The sequence below is a fragment of the Leucoraja erinacea genome, unplaced genomic scaffold (genome assembly GCF_028641065.1).
Source record: "Leucoraja erinacea ecotype New England unplaced genomic scaffold, Leri_hhj_1 Leri_98S, whole genome shotgun sequence".
Classification (NCBI taxonomy): domain Eukaryota; kingdom Metazoa; phylum Chordata; class Chondrichthyes; order Rajiformes; family Rajidae; genus Leucoraja; species Leucoraja erinaceus.
The window spans coordinates 241,076-259,532 of NW_026576938.1; the positions used below are offsets into that span (position 1 = coordinate 241,076).

Below are 18,457 nucleotides of genomic sequence, written 5' to 3' on the forward strand. Positions count from 1 at the left end.
GCAGGGAAGCGACCGTGATCAAAAAGGCGGTTCTGCCTGGAAGAGTCTATCCCATTCGATCCAATTTGAGATACCAGCTACTAAGACAGATGTGTACTGCAATTCATTCTTCCCCCGCACAATTAAAGCATGGAATAGTCTTCACCCTACCATAGTTACCCAACCAGACGCAACTACATTTAAGGTAGCTCTTCTTCTCCAAGGACCCTTTTTTGCTTGTCCACCCTCCGCCACTTCCAGTTTAAATTCCATTTGGAATATTTTGGAAGACCAAGAACCAAGAACACGGGAGGAGGACTGTCTGAACTGTATTGCCTTCAAAGAGATTGTCCCACATATCCATTGGAGAATAAATATCTATAGCCAAATCTCCAGCAGCCATGGCTCATTGATTTTTCAGATCAGCGAGTATTAGCCCAAATATTTTGCACTGATAGTTCACCAGAATTAAACAGATGCAAATGAAACAACCAGTTGAGAACCTGTCGATTGCAATTCCACGCATGTTAAAACATAAAAAGTAGGTGCAGGAGGCAATTCGGCCCTTCGAGCCAGCACCGCCATTCATTGTGATCATGGCTGATCGTCCCCTATCAATAACCCGTGCCTGCCTTCTCCCCATATCCCTTGATTCCACTAGCCCCTAGAGCTCCATCTAACTCTCTTAAATCCATCCAGTGATTTTGGCCTTCACTGCCCTCTGTGGCAGGGAATTCTACAAATTCACAACTCTCTGGGTGAAAAAGTTTCTCACCTCAGTCTTAAATGGCCTCCCCCTTTATTCTAAGACTGTGGCCTCTGGTTCTGGACTCGCCCAACATTGGGAACATTTTTCCTGCATCTAGCTTGTCCAGTCCTTTAATAGTCACTGCCCAACATCCAGAAATGAAAACATACACAGGCCACTGAAATTGCAAAAAAAGGTTTATTCGTCAGTTAAGAAACAGGCTTGCTCGACACTTTTCAATATGAAAAAAAGGAGAATGGATTCAAAGTGGTGAAAAACATGAGAAAAGTCCACAAGACAAAGATTGAAAAGTGCTCAGCAAGTAGTGTAGAAAAAAGCTCGACAGCTTCCTGGTCAAAATTTTAAGCAGTGGAATTTTGGCTCAACAACACGAATCAGGCACCATTTGCAGTGGTTGCAACTCAAAAAATGGCCACAGATCTCGGGTGTCCTTCCGGTAACCTTGTACATCATTCACAACCAAATATCAGATCACTAAAAACAAAGATCTTTTTGCTTTTGCATTGAAGAATCAGATGTCACTCATCTTCACCTCTCACTCAACAGAAGTAATAAACCAAAACATGGAACATGGGAGGAAAAGGAGGAAAAGTACAATGTATGTACTTTGGATTTCAACCACAGGCAGTTCAAGTTAAGAGTACAAAGTTTAAGAACTGGATCGAGGTCAAAGCAAACTTTTGTTGTGTTCGAGGTGATCTGGCAAACATGTTGGACACCAGGCACAATATTACTGGAATTGCAAATATCCGTTCTCTACAAGAAACAATGAGTGAAAACAAACACGGTTAAATTCAGTAGCAAATCAGTCACCTGGCTTTCTATACCCGACATTGAATTTGTAGATGGTCCCATATAAGATTTACAAACATTCATTGGGCAAGACTGTGGGATGATTTGTGGTTAGAGTTAAGGATACAAAGCAGGTGGCATGATGAGGAAAGCAGATTGAAACATCTAAGGCAGGGGTGGGCAACCTTGTTCTGCATAGGGGCCAGGACGCATGTTTGTGAGGGGATGGCGTGCCACATCTATCACGTGTACACATGGATCCCGCACCTTCATACTCGCTTGACCCCGGCCTATTGACAAACCCCGACCAAAGATCGTACAACGGATCTTTGATCCTGACAGTGAAGCCGAGACATCGAAGGTGCGAGGCCATGCCAGCTGCTGTGCTCAGGATGAGGTACAGCCAGAGCTCGGTGCTGCTGGATGGCACCTCCGCCATCACGTCACCGCGGCCTCGTGAGCGACAGGAGACGATGGAAGTCGGCGGGTTGGATAAATTCGGCAAAAAAAAAAAACAGAAAAAAAAAACCGCCTGCAGGCCGGATGATTTCGGATTACGGGCCACATTCGGCCCAGGGGCCTAAGGTTGCCGACCCCCCCCCCATTCGAAGGTGACCTGAGCAATCAATGACTTTGTATGAAAGTGAAGTACCCCAAATGGGAAAAAAAAGCACTGCGACATATCCCAACAATCGAATGCAGGGCTGAATTTGTGAGGTTTACTGAAGGGTAGGATTTAAGTCCCAGCAACAAAGCACACAATGTTTTCTACAAGTGTAGGCCAAAATAAGACTGGTTCATTGGAATCTGAATTATCTTCCACTGAGGCTAGAGGTCGGCAAATCTTTCTGCCAAGGGGCGAGGACACATGTCCTGTGAGCGGATGGAGGGCCACATCTATCACTTGTACGCATGGATCACGCCCCGAATGGCTGGCATCAAACCACGTGTTCACATAGATCCCGCCCCTTCGAGGACACCACCCGGAGCATTGGCCCCTAGTTACGGGCGCTCGCCAACATGGCACATACACGGACCATTGTCTTGGCTGGCTACGCCCTGAAGGCGATGGCTCGAATACCCGTACTCACTCGTCCCCTGCCACTGACAACCCCGATCCCGACAGTGAAGCCCAGATACAGAATGTGCGGGGCCGTGCCGGAGGTTTTGCAGGATGCGATACAGTCAAATCACATTCCAGGTACTGGAGGTAGGAAAAAAAATGGGAGAGACTTGCTCCAGCATTTTTTTTTCCACCATCAATTTTTCCAGTATCTGTAGTACTTCCTTAAACATAGAAACATAGAAATTAGGTGCAGGAGTAGGCCATTCGGCCCTTCGAGCCTGCACCGCCATTCAATATGACCATGGCTGATCATCCAACTCAGTATCCCGTACCTGCCTTCTCTCCATACCCCCTGATCCCCTTAGCCACAAGGGCCACATATAACTCCCTCTTAAATATAGCCAATGAACTGGCCTCAACTACCCTCTGTGGCAGAGAGTTCCAGAGATTCACCACTCTCTGTGTGAAAAAAAGTTCTTCTCATCTCGGTTTTAAAGGATTTCCCCCTTATCCTTAAGCTGTGACCCCTTGTCCTGGACTTCCCCAAAATCGGGAACAATCTTCCTGCATCTAGCCTGTCCAACCCCTTAAGAATGTTGTAAGTTTCTATAAGATCCCCCCTCAATCTCCTAAATTCTAGAGAGTATAAACCAAGTCTATCCAGTCTTTTTCATAAGACAGTCCTGACATCCCAGGAATCAGTCTGGTGAACCTTCTCTGTACTCCCTTTATGGCAATAATGTCCTTCCTCAGATTTGGAGACCAAAACTTTCCACATTCCAGTTACCGGAGATGGCGGAAGTCTGCGAACCGGATGATTGAGGGAGGGAAAAAAAAAAAATGCCTGGGGTTATGAGCCGGATTCGGCCCGGGGGCCGTAGGTTGCCGGCCCCTGACCTAGGCACTAATGATTGGGCAAGGTGACTTCACATGGCCAGCAACAAAGTGACTGTGCAAATATTGATCTCACCATCTCCGTGTTTCCATTCACTAATGTCAAATTAGTATCATTGAAGTGTTTGCCCGAAACCACCGGCATATCCAATGTTTGCCAATCCCACCACACAGCTGTACTAAAGACGTGTCTATTGACCTGAAACAGGGGGGAAAATGGCTCAGAAACAGTCAAAACAAAGACTTGAGGAATACTGCAACACAGGGCTCGAGTTCACCACAGGAGTTGAGGGCCACAGTCTATTTGTACTTGCACTGCGCATGGATATTGGATTTACAGATCAGACTCAGCCCACATCTGTCTGATCTGTAGTTGGCTCCCTGCCTCCTCTGGTGGCTGGGCCGACTCATCTGAATGATTTGAGACTTAAATTTTCTAGTTGGCTCCCTCCCTCTTCCCCCCCACAATGTCAAATTTGCAACATTCTTGTCCCTTCCTCAGATTTGATCGCATCTGATGAATAAGCCACTTTCAAATCATTAAAGGGCCTGTCCCACTTGGCGTTTGTTTCTGCGACAGCCAGAATCATTGACTGACGGAGCAGGTCACGGAAAAATACGTGCGGTGTTTTTTCAAGTGTCGCAACATTTTTTTTGTAGCCGCTGGATTTTTAAATGTTCAATCATTCGGCGACACTGATATGACGTCGGCAGTCACCGAAAATAATCACCAAGTGGAACTGGCCCTTAAAGCTTCAACAACTACACAGCCAATTTCGATTTGTATGTGCGAATGTGGGGCTTGGGATAATAATTTGCTCTGACCTGGGATGGCGGCTCGGGCTTTGGCATTGATGGGGAGTTTCACATTTTATGGACGTTACTCATCAAATTGGCCAATGTTTTGTCACAGGCCGTGATTTTAAACTCGAGTCCTGCAAGAGGCTTCAAAACCCCACGAAATTTGCTCAATTACACAATTTGAAAAAAGGATGCTTTTATGTACAGGATCAAGGGATGAACATGGATTTTTATGTTTAAGCCTCATCGTGCTCGATGTCTTCCTCAAACTCCCCTTCCTCCTCTGCTGTGGCATCTTGGTACTGCTGATACTCGGAGACCAGGTCGTTCATGTTGCTCTCTGCCTCTGTGAACTCCATCTCATCCATTCCCTCTCCCGTGTACCAGTGGAGGAAGGCCTTGCGACGGAACATGGCGGTGAACTGCTCGGAGATGCGTTTGAAGAGCTCCTGGATGGCGGTGCTGTTGCCGATGAAGGTGACCGCCATCTTGAGGCCGCGGGGCGGGATGTCGCAGACGGCCGTCTTGACGTTGTTGGGGATCCACTCCACGAAGTAGCTGGAGTTCTTGTTCTGCACGCTGAGCATCTGCTCGTCCACCTCCTTCATGGACATGCGGCCCCGGAACACGGTGGCCACCGTCAGGTAGCGCCCGTGCCGCGGATCGCAGGCCGCCATCATGTTCTTGGCGTCGAACACCTGCTGGGTGAGCTCGGGCACGGTGAGAGCACGGTACAGCTGGCTGCCTCGGCTGGTCAAGGGGGCAAAGCCGGGCATGAAGAAGTGGAGGCGGGGGAAGGGAACCATGTTGACCGCCAGCTTGCGCAGGTCCGCGTTGAGTTGCCCGGGGAAGCGGAGGCAGGTGGTCACCCCGCTCATGGTGGCCGACACCAGGTGGTTGAGATCACCATAGGTGGGGGTGGTCAGCTTGAGGGTGCGGAAGCAGATGTCGTAGAGGGCCTCGTTGTCGATGCAGTAGGTCTCGTCTGTGTTTTCCACCAGTTGGTGGACCGACAGGGTGGCATTGTAGGGCTCCACCACCGTGTCCGACACCTTGGGCGAAGGCACCACGCTGAAGGTGTTCATGATCCTGTCCGGGTACTCCTCCCGGATCTTGCTGATCAGCAGCGTGCCCATGCCCGACCCAGTGCCCCCGCCCAAAGAGTGGGTGAGCTGGAACCCCTGCAGGCAGTCGCAGCTCTCTGCCTCCTTCCGCACCACATCCAGGACCGAGTCGACCAGTTCCGCACCTTCTGTGTAGTGACCTTTGGCCCAGTTGTTCCCTGCACCACTCTGCCCTGTGAAGCAAGCAAACACGCCATGTTAACAAGATCTGAACTCACCACAAGGCTAGTAACATCACCACATTAGTTTCTAAGGCGGGGTCCTTGTTCATCATTCATATAACCATATAACAATTACAGCACGGAAACAGGCCATCTCGACCCTTCTAGTCCGTGCCGAACACATAATCTCCCCTAGTCCCATATACCTGCGCTCAGACCATAACCCCCCATTCCCTTCCCATCCATATAACTATCCAATTTATTTTTAAATGATAAAAACGAACCTGCCTCCACCACCTTCACTGGAAGCTCATTCCACACAGCTACCACTCTCTGAGTAAAGAAGTTCCCCCTCATGTTACCCCTAAACTTCAGTCCCTTAATTCTCAAGTCATGTCCCCTTGTTTGAATCTTCCCTACTCTCAGTGGGAAAAGCTTTTCCACGTCAACTCTGTCTATCCCTCTCATCATTTTAAAAACCTTCAATGAAAGTAAGCATTCTGGTACAGCAGGCAGGACAGAAAGCAAATGATATGTTGAACGTCATAACAAGAGGAGGAGTATAGAACCAAAGAGGTCCTTCTGCAGCTGTACAGAGCCCTAGTGAGACCACACCAGGAGCACTGTTTGCAGTTTTGGTCCGCTAATTTGAGGAAGGACATTCTTGCTATTGAGGGAGTGCAGTGTAGGTTCACCAGGTTAATTCCCGGGATGGCCGGACTGTCATGTGCTGAGAGCATGGAGCGGCTGGGCTTGTACACTGGAATTTAGAAGGATGAGAGGGTATCTTATGGAAACATAAGATTATTAAGGGTTTGGAGACGCTAGAGGCAGGAAACTTGTTCCCGATGTTGGGGGAGTCCAGAACCAGGGGCCACACAGTTTAAGAATAAGGGGTAAGCCATTTAGAACGGAGACGAGGAAACACTTTTTCACACAGAGAGTGGTGAGTCTGTGGAATTCTCTGCCTCAGAGCGCGGTGGAGGCCGGTTCACTGGATATATTCAAGAGAGAGCTAGATAGGGCTCTTAAAGATAGCGGAGTCAGGGGATATGGGGAGAAGGCAGGAACGGGGTATTGATTGTGGATGATCAGCCATGATCACAATGAATGACGGTGCTGGCTCGAAGGGCCGAATGGCCTACTCCTGCACCTGTTGTCTACATCTATAGACACCTCACTGTCACATCGCTGGAAACAAGTTATTTTTACAAAAACCATTAGCCAACATAATAACTAAACTGCTGCTTCACAGTTCCTGTGACTTGGGATCAATGCTGCGTTCCAGTGCTCCGTGGAATGTCCGTGTGTTCTTGAATAATTTAATACGTTTATTGGCCAAGTATTCACATACAAGGAATTTGCCTTGGTGCTCTGCCCGCAAGTGGCAACATGACATAGTGACAGTTAGGAATGACACATAAAACATTAATAATAAAACATTATTGATTAAACATGTGAATTAAACAAAATACCAGAGCAAAAGGAGGCTACAGGTTTTTAGTTATTGAGTACAGGGTTTCCTTTATTGTCATTCAGACCGAAGTCTGAACGAAATTTCGTGCCTGCAGTCATACATACATACATACAATACAATAAAAAAACAATAAACACATATTAACATCCACCACAGTGAGTCCACCAAGCACCTCCTCACTGTGATGGAGGCAAAAGTCTTAGGGTCTGCAGTCTCTTCCCTCCTCTCTCCCTCTGCGCTGAGGCGATACCCCCCCTGGCGATGTTAAAACAGTCCCGCAGCTCAATCACCGCGGCCCGGGGTGGTTGAAGCTGCCGTCCACCAGTCCTGCTGCCGCAGCCGCTGGCTCGCGGCTGAACCCCGGACTCAAGTCACCGCCGCCAGATCCTTGTTCCAGCCACCGGATCACCGTTCCAGCCCCAAGCCGGATCGCCCTCACGTAAGTACCGTTCTCAGCCTCACGCCAGACCGCCCCGACATGGGCGCCGCTCCTCCCTCGGGCTGTAGAGCTCGTGGAAAAAAGCCGTTTTTATGTCTGGCTGTGGAGACATTGACAGTCCGGAGTCGCCTTCCAGAGGGAAGTGTTTCAAAGAGTTTGTGGCCAGGGTGAGAGGGGGTCAGAGATGATCTTGCCCGCTCGCTTCCGGGCCCTTGCAGTGGACAGTTCATCAATGGAGGGAAGGACAATCTCAGCTGATCGGACAATTCGCTGCAGCCTCCGGGTGTCGTGCTTGGTGGCTGAGCCAAACCAGACCATGATGGAGAAGGTGAGGACAGACTCTACAATGGCCGTGTAGAATTGGACCATCATTGCCTGTGGCAGATTGTGCTTCCTCAGCTGCCGCAGGAAGTACATCCTCTGTTGGGCCTTTTTGACTGTGGAGTCGATGGCAGCCCCTCCACTTAAGGCCATGGAGATAATGGTTCCCAGGAACTTAAAAGACTCCACAGATGTGACTGTGGTGTTGTTGATGGTGAGTGGGGTGTGGGGAGGGGGAGCTCTCCTAAAATCTACAATCAAAATTCCATTGTCATAAGAGCATTGCGAATCTTAAGAGCATTGAAAATCTTCCATCAAATATCCCCTACATGAAAAAGTAAAATGATACCCAAATCCCTCTCCTCACCCCCTCCCCACCAGCACTTGGAATAGAAGGCCGTCACATGAACATCAATGCATTTTTGGAACAGGTGCATTTGAGATATCACAGCGGCCACAGACAAAGCAAAAATGAATGCACAAGAGAGAAAGCTATAATGGACTTGCACTCACCAAACACAAAGTTATCCGGTCTGAAGATCTGCCCAAATGGACCGGAACGAACAGAGTCCATGGTGCCAGGCTCCAGGTCAACCATAATTGCACGGGGAACATATTTACCTCCTGAGCAAGAAGGAAAAAGTCGTTGAGTAAATTATCTTTAACGATTCTCGACATCTTTCGCACCCTCCCATTACCACTGGGTTAAGCAGAAAAGTCCAATAAAACCCACTGTCCCCCCTGTGTAAACCAAAAAAACCCACACACCTTTTCATGCCCATTGCTAGTGAAATAAAAATAACACCAACATATGGTGACTGTACTCCCACCGTAACTACGCAGGGAATTTTCCATGCACGAGCCACAAGTTAGAACTTTTCCAACCAGAGTTGTGAATCTGCGGAATTCTCTGCCACAGAAGGCAGTTGAGGCCAGTTCACTGGGTGTTTTCAAGAGAGTAATGACCCTGTCCCACTTAGGAAAACTGAACGGAAACCTCTGGAGACTTTGTGCCCCACCCAAGGTTTCCGTACAGTTCCCGGAGGTTTTTGTCAGTCTCCCCACCTGCTTCCACTACCTGCAACCTCCGGCAACCACCTGCAACCTCCGGGAACCGCACGGAAACCTTGGGTGGGGTGCAAAGTCTCCAGAGGTTTCCGTTCAGGTTTCCTAAGTGGGACAGGGGCATTAGATTCGGCTCTTAGGGCCTTGTAACTGGCGAAGAGTCCACCAGGGGCTATACTGGAAGTTGGACAATTTTATACATTTATCAAGCCAATTAATCAACCTGTGCATCTTTAGAATGTGGGAGGAGACTGAAGATCTCGGAGAAAACCCATGCAGGTCACGGGGAGAACGTACAAACTCCGCACAGACAGCGCATCACCCGTAGTCAGGATCGAACCTGGGTCTCTGGCGCTGCGTTTTACTGTAAGGCAGCAACTCTACCGCTGCTCCACCGTGACTGACGGATTCAAGGGAATTTGTGGGGGAAAAAAGCAGGAACTGGATACTGATTTTGGATGATCAGCCATGATCATATTGAATGGCGATACTGGCACAGTCTGTTACTGTAGGCTAAATTAGCCCTCAGGTACTGTCAATTACCCACATTTCCAAACCAATCGATGAACAGCATGTCACAGAAATTAACTTGTGCAACAGCTAGTTCTGCCTCCGAATTGCACGAGCCTTCATTCAAGCTCCTAACCACATCCTATGTGGAAGGCAACAGAATGGGCACCTGCTTGAGCTTGCAAGAAACTGCTTGAGTTTGGGGTTTACAAAGAAGAACCAAGAGAGTTCTTCGAGAAGCAAAGAAATGACCAGGCAGAGAAAAAAAAACACCTCCAAAGCATGACGAATGGAGATTATAATAATAATAATAATAATAATTTTATTTATAGAGCACTTTAAAAACAAACATAGCTGCAACAAAGTGCTGTACATCACTAATCATTGACAAAAAAGTTATTACACACCAAAAATAACAATCAAAAGAAATAGTAGGAAAAGACATGTAAAATAAAGAAACATCAAAAACACCACAAACAGAAGCAAAGCCTCAGGCATGGTCAAAAGCCAGGGAGTACAAATGTGTTTTAACACTGGATTTGAAGATTACCACAAACTATTTCCCACCCACTCCCTAAATCACCACCAGAGCTCCCAGATGAAGCTATTCCATGGTCAATAAGATGGACAAACACAGGCATGACATTCACCTCCAGAAAAAAAGTGAGAAGTATTGGCCGGGGGTCCAGGAGGCCGGTTAGGGTCCCCCAGTGGGTGTTCAGGGGGCTCCTGCATTTTCAATAAATTGAAAGTGATTTCCAAGCTTTCTGCTGGTAGTTTACATAGAAGAAGCTTCAAATTTTTCTAACACATAACCCCCAAAAGATAAATATTTCATGAAATAAATGACTTCATACAGCTAAAAAAAATCTCTGTAAAAAATGTTACCCAAAATGTCTCTTTGCAAACAGCACAGAAAAAGTGTTGGCTGCAGCCACCTTCTGCTTCAGTGAGGAAAGCTGGTCGGTGATTGGCCGCAACGCTACTTGGAGACTGCGTTGACCACCGAGTGACCGGCGCATTATGTGATTGGACACAACGCCTTTGGAGACGGCGGCTGATTGGACGGCAGGGGACCGATTTGTTGATTGGATGGGAATTTGGTCGGTGATTGGACGCAACCCCCTTAGAGACAACGGTTGATTGGCCGCCAAATAATCGGGAACAAAAAAATTGAAAAATAGGAAGAAAAAAAAAAAATTCGGAATTCCGATTTAAATGGGAAGAATACCATGCCTGCAAATATTAAGATTACCAGAGAACACAGTACACTTACAAGTTTGTCTACCATCCATAGAACAAGATGAAGCTCTCGGGAGTAATCCTGGATGCAGTGAGCATGGGATTGTACAGTAATCGCACCACCTTTCAGGCACGATATCCCCCATCATTGAACAAGCCCATACCTGTAGCCTCGTTGTAGTAGACGTTGATGCGGTCCAACTGGAGGTCACTATCTCCATGGTAGGTGCCCGTTGGGTCAATGCCATGCTCATCACTGACCACTTCCCAAAACTGTGGAGACAACAAGGGGTGGGTTAAAAAAAAAAGTTGCATAAAAACATTAGACTTGTCTTGGCGGAAAAAACAGATCAATTTCTCAAGACATGGACACCCTTGACCGAATTCTTACAAGAATAGCATGGTGCAACACAAATTTAAATTTAAATCCGATGCCGGGTTGGGTGAGGTGGGCGGGGGGGGGGGGGGGGGGGGGGATGGCAACGAGGGGCAAGGTATATCTCCATCTTTCTTTTTCTTTTTTTATTTCTTATTTATCTTTCGACCACACTACTTTGGTAGTTTAGGGGTCTTTCTTTTGTTCTTTTTCGATCTATCTTTTCACTGTTCACTTTTTCCCTTTGTTAGAAACATAGACAATAGGTGCATGAGTAGAGGCCATTCGGCCCTTCGAGCCTGCACAATTCGCCATTCAATATGATCATGGCTGATCATCCAACTCAGTATCCCATACCTGCCTTCTCTCCATACCCCCTGATCTCTTTAGCCACATCTAACTCCCTCTTAAATATAGCCAATGAACTGTGGCCTCAACTACCTTCTGTGGCAGAGAATTCCACAGATTCACCACTCTCTGTGTAAAAAATGTTTTTTCTCATCTCGGTCCGAAAAGACTTCCCTCTTATCCTTAAACTGTAACCCCTAGTTCTGGACTTCCCCAACATTGGGAATAATCTTACTGCATCTAGCCTGTCCAACCCCTTAAGAATTTTGTAAGTTTCTATAAGATCCCCTCCTCAATCTTCTAAAATCTAGCATGTACAAGCCGAGCCTATCCAGTCTTTCTTCATATGAAAGTCCTGCCATCCCAGGAATCAGTCTGGTGAACCTCTTTCTCTTTCTCTTTCCTCACTCGATCTCTAATCTGTATCTCTAAACTAAACATTTAATTCATTGCTCATGTCAAAGAAATATCAGGCCTCTCAAGAATGATCCAGGAGTCCCTCTGCACAGTTCAATAGTGCTGAATGCATGCATGAATCCGCACCATAGCAGATTTAAATGAATTAAATTGCACCTTAAAACACACACTGGCCGATCCATTTTTAAGGTTCTACCTATTGAAAGGCAACACTGAATGAGATCATTCTTGGCTGTTGTACAGTACCAGGCACACATCCAATACCAGGGAGACACTGAGAGGCTACAATGTTGGCCTTCAGCTCGTGACGGTACAAAGTTGGCATCTTATTGAAACATATAAGATTGTTAAGGGTTTGGACACGCTTGAGGCAGGAAACAAGTTCCCGATGTTGGGAGAGTCCAGAACCAGGGGCCACACAGTTTAAGAATAAGGGGTAAGCCATTTAGAAACATAGAAAATAGGTGCAGGAGTAGGCCATTCGTCCCTTCGAGCCAGCATAGCCATTCAATATGATCATGGCTGATCATCCAACTCAGTATCCCGTACCTGCCTTCTCTCCATACCTCCTGATCCCTTTAGCCACAAGGGCCACATCTAACTCCCTCTTAAATATAGCCAATGAACTGGCCTCAACTATCTTCTGTGGCAGAGAATTCCACAGATTTACCACTGTGCGAAAAATGTTTTTCTCATCTAGGTCCTAAAAGATTTCCCCCTTATCCTTAAACTGCAACTCCTTGTTCTGGAGTTCCCCAACATCGGGAATAATCTTCCTGCATCTAGCCTGTCCAACCACTTAAGAATTTTGTAAGTTTCTGTAAGATCCCCCCTCAATCTTCTAAATTCTAGCGAGTACAAGCCGAGTCTATCCAGTCTTTCTTCATATGAAAGTCCTGCCATCCCTGGAATCATTCTGGTGAACCTTCTCTGTACTCCCTCTATACTCCCTCTGTACTCCCTCTATGTCTATCCTCAGATTAGGTCATTAGAGGCCAGTGGAGGCCCGTTCTCTGGATACTTTCAAGAGAGAGCTAGATAGGGTTCTTAAAGATAGCAGTCAGGGGATATGGGGTGGGGGGGGGGGAGGGAGAGAACAAGTGTGTGTGTACATGGTCTGTAAAAATGTGCCAAATATATAATGTGGCCCTCATGCTAAAAGGTGTGTAGGCCCCTGCCCAAACCGAACTAAATCATCATCCAATGGTCTGTAGGGTTCGAACCCGAAACATTTCTCCAGGGATGATGCTCGACAGTCTGAATGCTCGCAGCATTTTGTGTCCACCAGCTAATGTGCTTAAATCCATCTACAATCAATAGTGAATAAAGGGCAGGGTCGGGGTCAAACAAGCTTGCCTGTCGCAGTTGGGTGGGTAGCGGGAAGGAGCCTGGGAAAGGCTCGCTCGTCTGAATAAGCTCCGTCCCATGGCTGCAGAATCACAGGGAAACAAAAGGCATCTGCAGCCACATTGCTGACTACAGTGTCAATGGCACAGTAAAACAGCATCGAGGACACAACGTTCCAAAAATAATAAGACAAAAGGAATGGAAACTAAAGTCCCCATTCTAATGATCCTGTGCTGTGTAACATCCTGAAGCTAGCAATAATTGAAATGGCTTCACACGACACACACTGGAACGGTCGAGGCTCAGAATTCTTGCGTTTGAACAAAGGAAAGAAGTGAAGGCAGATGGGCTTTGTTTCCTTGGCTCTCGTCCATCCACAGCTCTCCCCCCACCACCCCACCCCACCCCCTACTGCTGTGAGAAACAGATTGGACTTGTGTCGATTTTTGGCATTAGCCTCCAGTTCAGAACAGCCTTCGCAACACATCATCGTGACAAATGCTAACGCTGCTGCCAGCTCATCCACCCCCACCCAGTTGGAAGTCGATACGAGCGCAAGTCAGGGGATTATGTGGAGTAAACGCGCCCTCTTGCCAGAAGCATTGCCTTTTTATCCCAATCTCTCCAGTTATTGTACACCACATATCTCACTCTATCCAGTTGCATACCTTAACCCCATGGCAAATCTACCCATCAATTGTACACTCCAACAAAGCATATGGAAGTGAGAAGCAGGGCTGTGGAATCGATACCCAAAACACCCGACTCCGAGATTTCTTGTGTATCCGATTCCGACCCCGACCCCTAGGTATAATCATTCTAACTCTGCTATGATGGCATTACACAAGATGGCATTTCATAAGAACTACACAAATCATCTGGCTACCCTTTAAACCCTTGTCCTTAACGTTTTGAGCCTAATTGTTGTAGCTATGCTATTCTGGCGTTTTTTTAATTTTCTGTTCTGGAAAAAAAACCATAATTACATTAGCTGTTTAATTTTTTTATTCTTGAAAAAACCCCATAATTCATAATGCTAAAAGAAAAAAAAATGACATACAGGACCACGACAAAATTAAAATTTGAGAGAGTTGCGAGGCTGTGGAATTCTCTGCCTCGGAGGGCGGTGGAGGCTGGTTCTCTGGATACTTTCAAGAGAGAGCTAGATAGGGCTCTTAAAGATAGTGGAGTCAGGGGATATGGGGAGAAGGCAGGAACAGGGTACTGATTGGGGATGATCAGCCATGATCACATTGAATGGAGGTGCTGGCTCAAAGGGCCGAATGGCCTCCTCCTGCACCTATTGTCTAAAATGCCATTGAATTAAATAAAAATTCTAAAAGCATTACTCCAAAATCTATTAAACTAAGGCCACAGGTATGAGCTAAATGGCTAAATTTTGACAAAAAAATAATTCTCGTGCAATAAAAATTAAAATGCATTTTTGTTTACAATAAATTTCAGGTATGTACTTTTAGGTACAAAAATGCATTTTTGTCTACCTTTGATTTTTCCAGCATCTGCAGTTCTTAAACATGCCTGAAATGTATTAATAACTGCTGTGAGAAACAGATTGGACTCGTGTCGATTTTTGGCATTAGCCTCCAGTTCAGAACAGCCTTCGCAACACAGCATCGTGTCAAATGCTAACGCTGCTGCCAGCTCATCCAACCCCAGCCAGTTGGAAGTCGATACGAGCGCAAGTCGGGGGCTTATGTGGAGTAAACGCGCCCTCTTGCCAGAAGCTTTGCCTTTTTATCCTGATCTCTCCAGTTATTGTACACCACATATCTCATCCTATCCAGTTGCATACCTTAACCCCATGGCAAATCTACCCATCAATTGTATACTCCAACAAAGCATATGGAAGTGAGAAGCAGGGCTGTGGAATCGATACCCAAAACACCCGACTCCGAGATTTCTTGTGTATCCGACTCCAACTCCGACCCCTAGGTATAATCATTCTAACTCTGCTATGATGGCATTACACAAGATGGCATTTCATAAGAACTACACAAATCATCAGGCTACCCTTTTAAACCCATGTCCTTAAAGTTTTGAGCCTAATTGTTGTAGCTATGCTATTCTGGCTTTTTTTAAATTGTTTATTCTTGGGAAAAAAACATAATTACATTAGCTTTTTAATTTTTATATTCTTGAAAAAACCCCATAATTCATAATGCTAAAAGAAAAAAAAATTACATATAGGACCACGACAAAATTAAAATTTGAGAGAGTTGCGAATCTGGGGAATTCTCTGCCTCGGAGGGCGGTGGAGGCCGGTTCTCTGGATACTTTCAGGATAGAGCTAGATAGGGCTCTTAAAGATAGCGGAGTCAGGGGATATGGGGAGAAGGCAGGAACAGGGTACTGATTGGGGATGATCAGCCATGATCACATTGAATGGAGGTGCTGGCTCAAAGGGCCGAATGTCCTACTCCTGCACCTACTGTCTAAAATGTCATTGAATTAAATGAAAATTCTAAAAGCATTACTCCAAAATGTATTAAACTAAGGCCACAGGTTTGAGCTAAATGGCTAAATTTTGACAAAAAAAAATCCTCGTGCAATAGAAAATAAAATGCATTTTTGTTTGCAATAAATTTTAGGTATGTACTTTTAGTTACAAAAATGCATTTTTGTCTACCATTGATTTTTCCAGCATCTGCAGTTCTTAAACATGCTTGAAATTGATTACTTTTCCTTAGGAACAGATTTGCTTCTGCCTGATCCTTTCATTGGAGCCCTCAAATATGATTTAATTATTTACAGTGCGGAGAACAGTCTCTCCACGCTGACCCGAGTGGGTGGTATGGCGGTTACTATAATATGCACTGATGTGTTTTCTCATTCTCTCGGGTGGAAATAAAGTGTTTAAAAAGCGGGGTTTTTTTTCCCGATTTACGCAGTCTCTGAAATTTATGTTGAGGCCTGAGTCGGAGTCGAGACTTCTTTTACCGACTCCGACAGTACCAGAATTGCACAGCCCTGGTGAGAAGGCCACACTGCCAGGCTGGTTCTTTATTTAAATTACAGTTTTGTGTAAAGGGAAATATCAATCAATCAATCCGTTTTATTCGTCACATTGCACATAAAGTACAAGTGAAATGAATTTGTCAGCAGCTGTACAATGATAAAGAACACACAATACACAATAAAAATTTAACACAAACATCCACCACAGCATTCATCACCGTGGTGGAAGGCACAGAAATTGGCCAGTCCTCCTCCTTTTTCCCCCGTGGTCGGGACCTCAACCCTCCGCAGCTGTCCCAGCTGTCTCCGCAGGCTCGAAAGGCCGAATGGCCTACTCCTGCACCTAATTTCTATGTTTCTATGTCCCTGCGGGCGTCCAGATGATAAAGGTAAAAGTCTTTGTAAGTCCAGGATCGGCTCTTCCCCTCCTAAGACCGTGGTTCTGGCTGGTGTAGGCCGCAGGCCAGCGGTCGAAGATTTAAAATTTGCGCCGCAGCCAGAAGCACCGCAGACCGTAGGGCTGGCGGTCGAAGCTCCCCTCCAGGGGGGGAAGGTAAGTTCACGCTTGGCCCGCGGTAGAAGTTGGTCGCGGGCCGGCATTCGGAGCTTCTTCTTCCCCACGAGGTATCCCGGGCTGCAGACGCCGCGCCAGCTGGAGCTGTGCAGACCGCGGCTTCAGGCTGCCGGCTGCCGCGGGCCAGCGAAATGGAGCACTCCCCTCCAGCGAGCCCCAGCAAGGGCTCGCCCGCTGCACGCCGAGTCCGCACTGCGCTAAAAGCATGAAGCCCCAAAATGTCCTCCTGGAAAGGCCGTGCACATCCTTGCTGTCAGGCCATGGGACAACAAAAAAAATCCTCGTGCAATAGAAAAAAATGCCTCTCCGTGGAGGAGGCGACCTAAGCGGTTTCCCCCTTACCCCCCCACACACAGAGAAACATCAAAAACATACTGTAAAACATACTAAAAAAAACAAAGAAAAGTAGAAAAAAATACGGGGGTCAATGCAGGCAAGAAACTGAAAATGGTCCCCTAATTTGAGGAAGGAGAATCTTGCTATTGAGGGAATGCAGGGTAGGTTTACAAGATTAATTCCCGGGACAGTCATATGCCGAGAGAATGGAGCAGCTGGGCTTGTACACTCTGGAGTTTAGAAGGATGAGAGGGTATCTTATTGAAGCAGAAAATATTATTAAGGGTTTGGACACGCTAGAGGCAGGAATCATGTTCCCGATGTTGGGAGAGTCCAGAACCAGGGGCCACACAGTTTAAGAATAAGGGATAAGCTATTTAGAACTGAGACAAGGAAACACTTTTTCTCACAGAGAGTTGCTAGTCACATTGAATGGCGATGCTGGCTCGAAGGGCCGAATGGCCTACTCCTGCACCTATTGTCTATTGACTGCAAGATTAGGCAAGTCCAATTACCCACCTTGCTTGCACCCACAGTCCAAAGAAAGGTTTCAATGAAAGACCTTCCCACATCCACCAGCGCGAGATGGAGACCCAGTTTGAGATGGCCCATTTCCGCGTCTTCACCACACGGGCATATGGGAATCCTGGCTCAAGTCCTCGCAGTCACAGGAGGCAACTACTTCCTGGCTGCAATTACACATGCCCAAATCAGGCTGTTGATGCCCAAATGTGCAGGAAGCTATCCTTGCTATTGAGGGAGTGCAGCGTAGGTTCACAAGGTTAATTTCCGGGATGGCGGGACTGTCATATATTGAAAGAATGGAGCGTCTGGTCTTGTACACTCTGGAATTTAGAAGGATCTTATTGAAACATATAAGATTATTAAGGGTTTGAACACACTAGAGGCAAGAAACATGTTCCCGATGTTGGGGGAGTCCAGAACCAGGGGCCACACAGTTTAAGAATAAGGGGTAAGCCATTTAGAATGGAGATGAGGAAAATCTTTTTTACACAGAGAGTTGAGAGTGTGTGGAATTCACTGCCTCAGAGGGCTAGGGTGATGGAGGCTGGTTCTCTGGATGCTTTCAAGAGAGAGTTAGATAGAACTCTAAGGGATAGCGGAGTTTTAACGGGAATAGGGAAGGCAGCAATGGGGTACGGATTGTAGATGATCAGCCATGATCACACTGAATGGCAGTGCTGGCTGGAAGGGCTGAATGGCCTCCTCCTGCACCTATTGTCTATTGAAGGAACTGCAGATGCTGGTTTAAACAGAAGAGACTCAAAAAGTTGCAGTAAGTCAGCGGGACAAAAGGGCCTCAACCCAAAACGTCATCCATTCCTTTTCTGCAGAGATGCGGCCTGCCCCGCTGAGTTACTCCAGCTTTTTGCATCTACTTTTGCTTACACCCAAAGCTTTTTTTTCTCAGCACGTCCTAGC

The 18,457-nt window shown here is 46.6% G+C and overlaps 1 protein-coding gene across 1 annotated transcript in view; it reads right to left on the minus strand.

Annotated features, from left to right (window-relative positions):
* Positions 1 to 906: 906 nt before the first annotated feature.
* Positions 907 to 18,457, minus strand: part of LOC129695212 (tubulin beta-4B chain-like) — a 30,111-nt gene continuing 12,560 nt past the window's right edge. Inside the window, exons 2-4 of the mRNA XM_055631987.1 lie at positions 10,805 to 10,913; positions 8,337 to 8,447; positions 907 to 5,598 (exon numbers count right to left, since the gene is read on the minus strand). Of these exons, the coding sequence (XP_055487962.1) occupies positions 4,538 to 5,598; positions 8,337 to 8,447; positions 10,805 to 10,913 (1,281 nt within the window). The 3' untranslated portion in view covers positions 907 to 4,537. The remainder of the gene's footprint in view (positions 5,599 to 8,336; positions 8,448 to 10,804; positions 10,914 to 18,457) is intronic.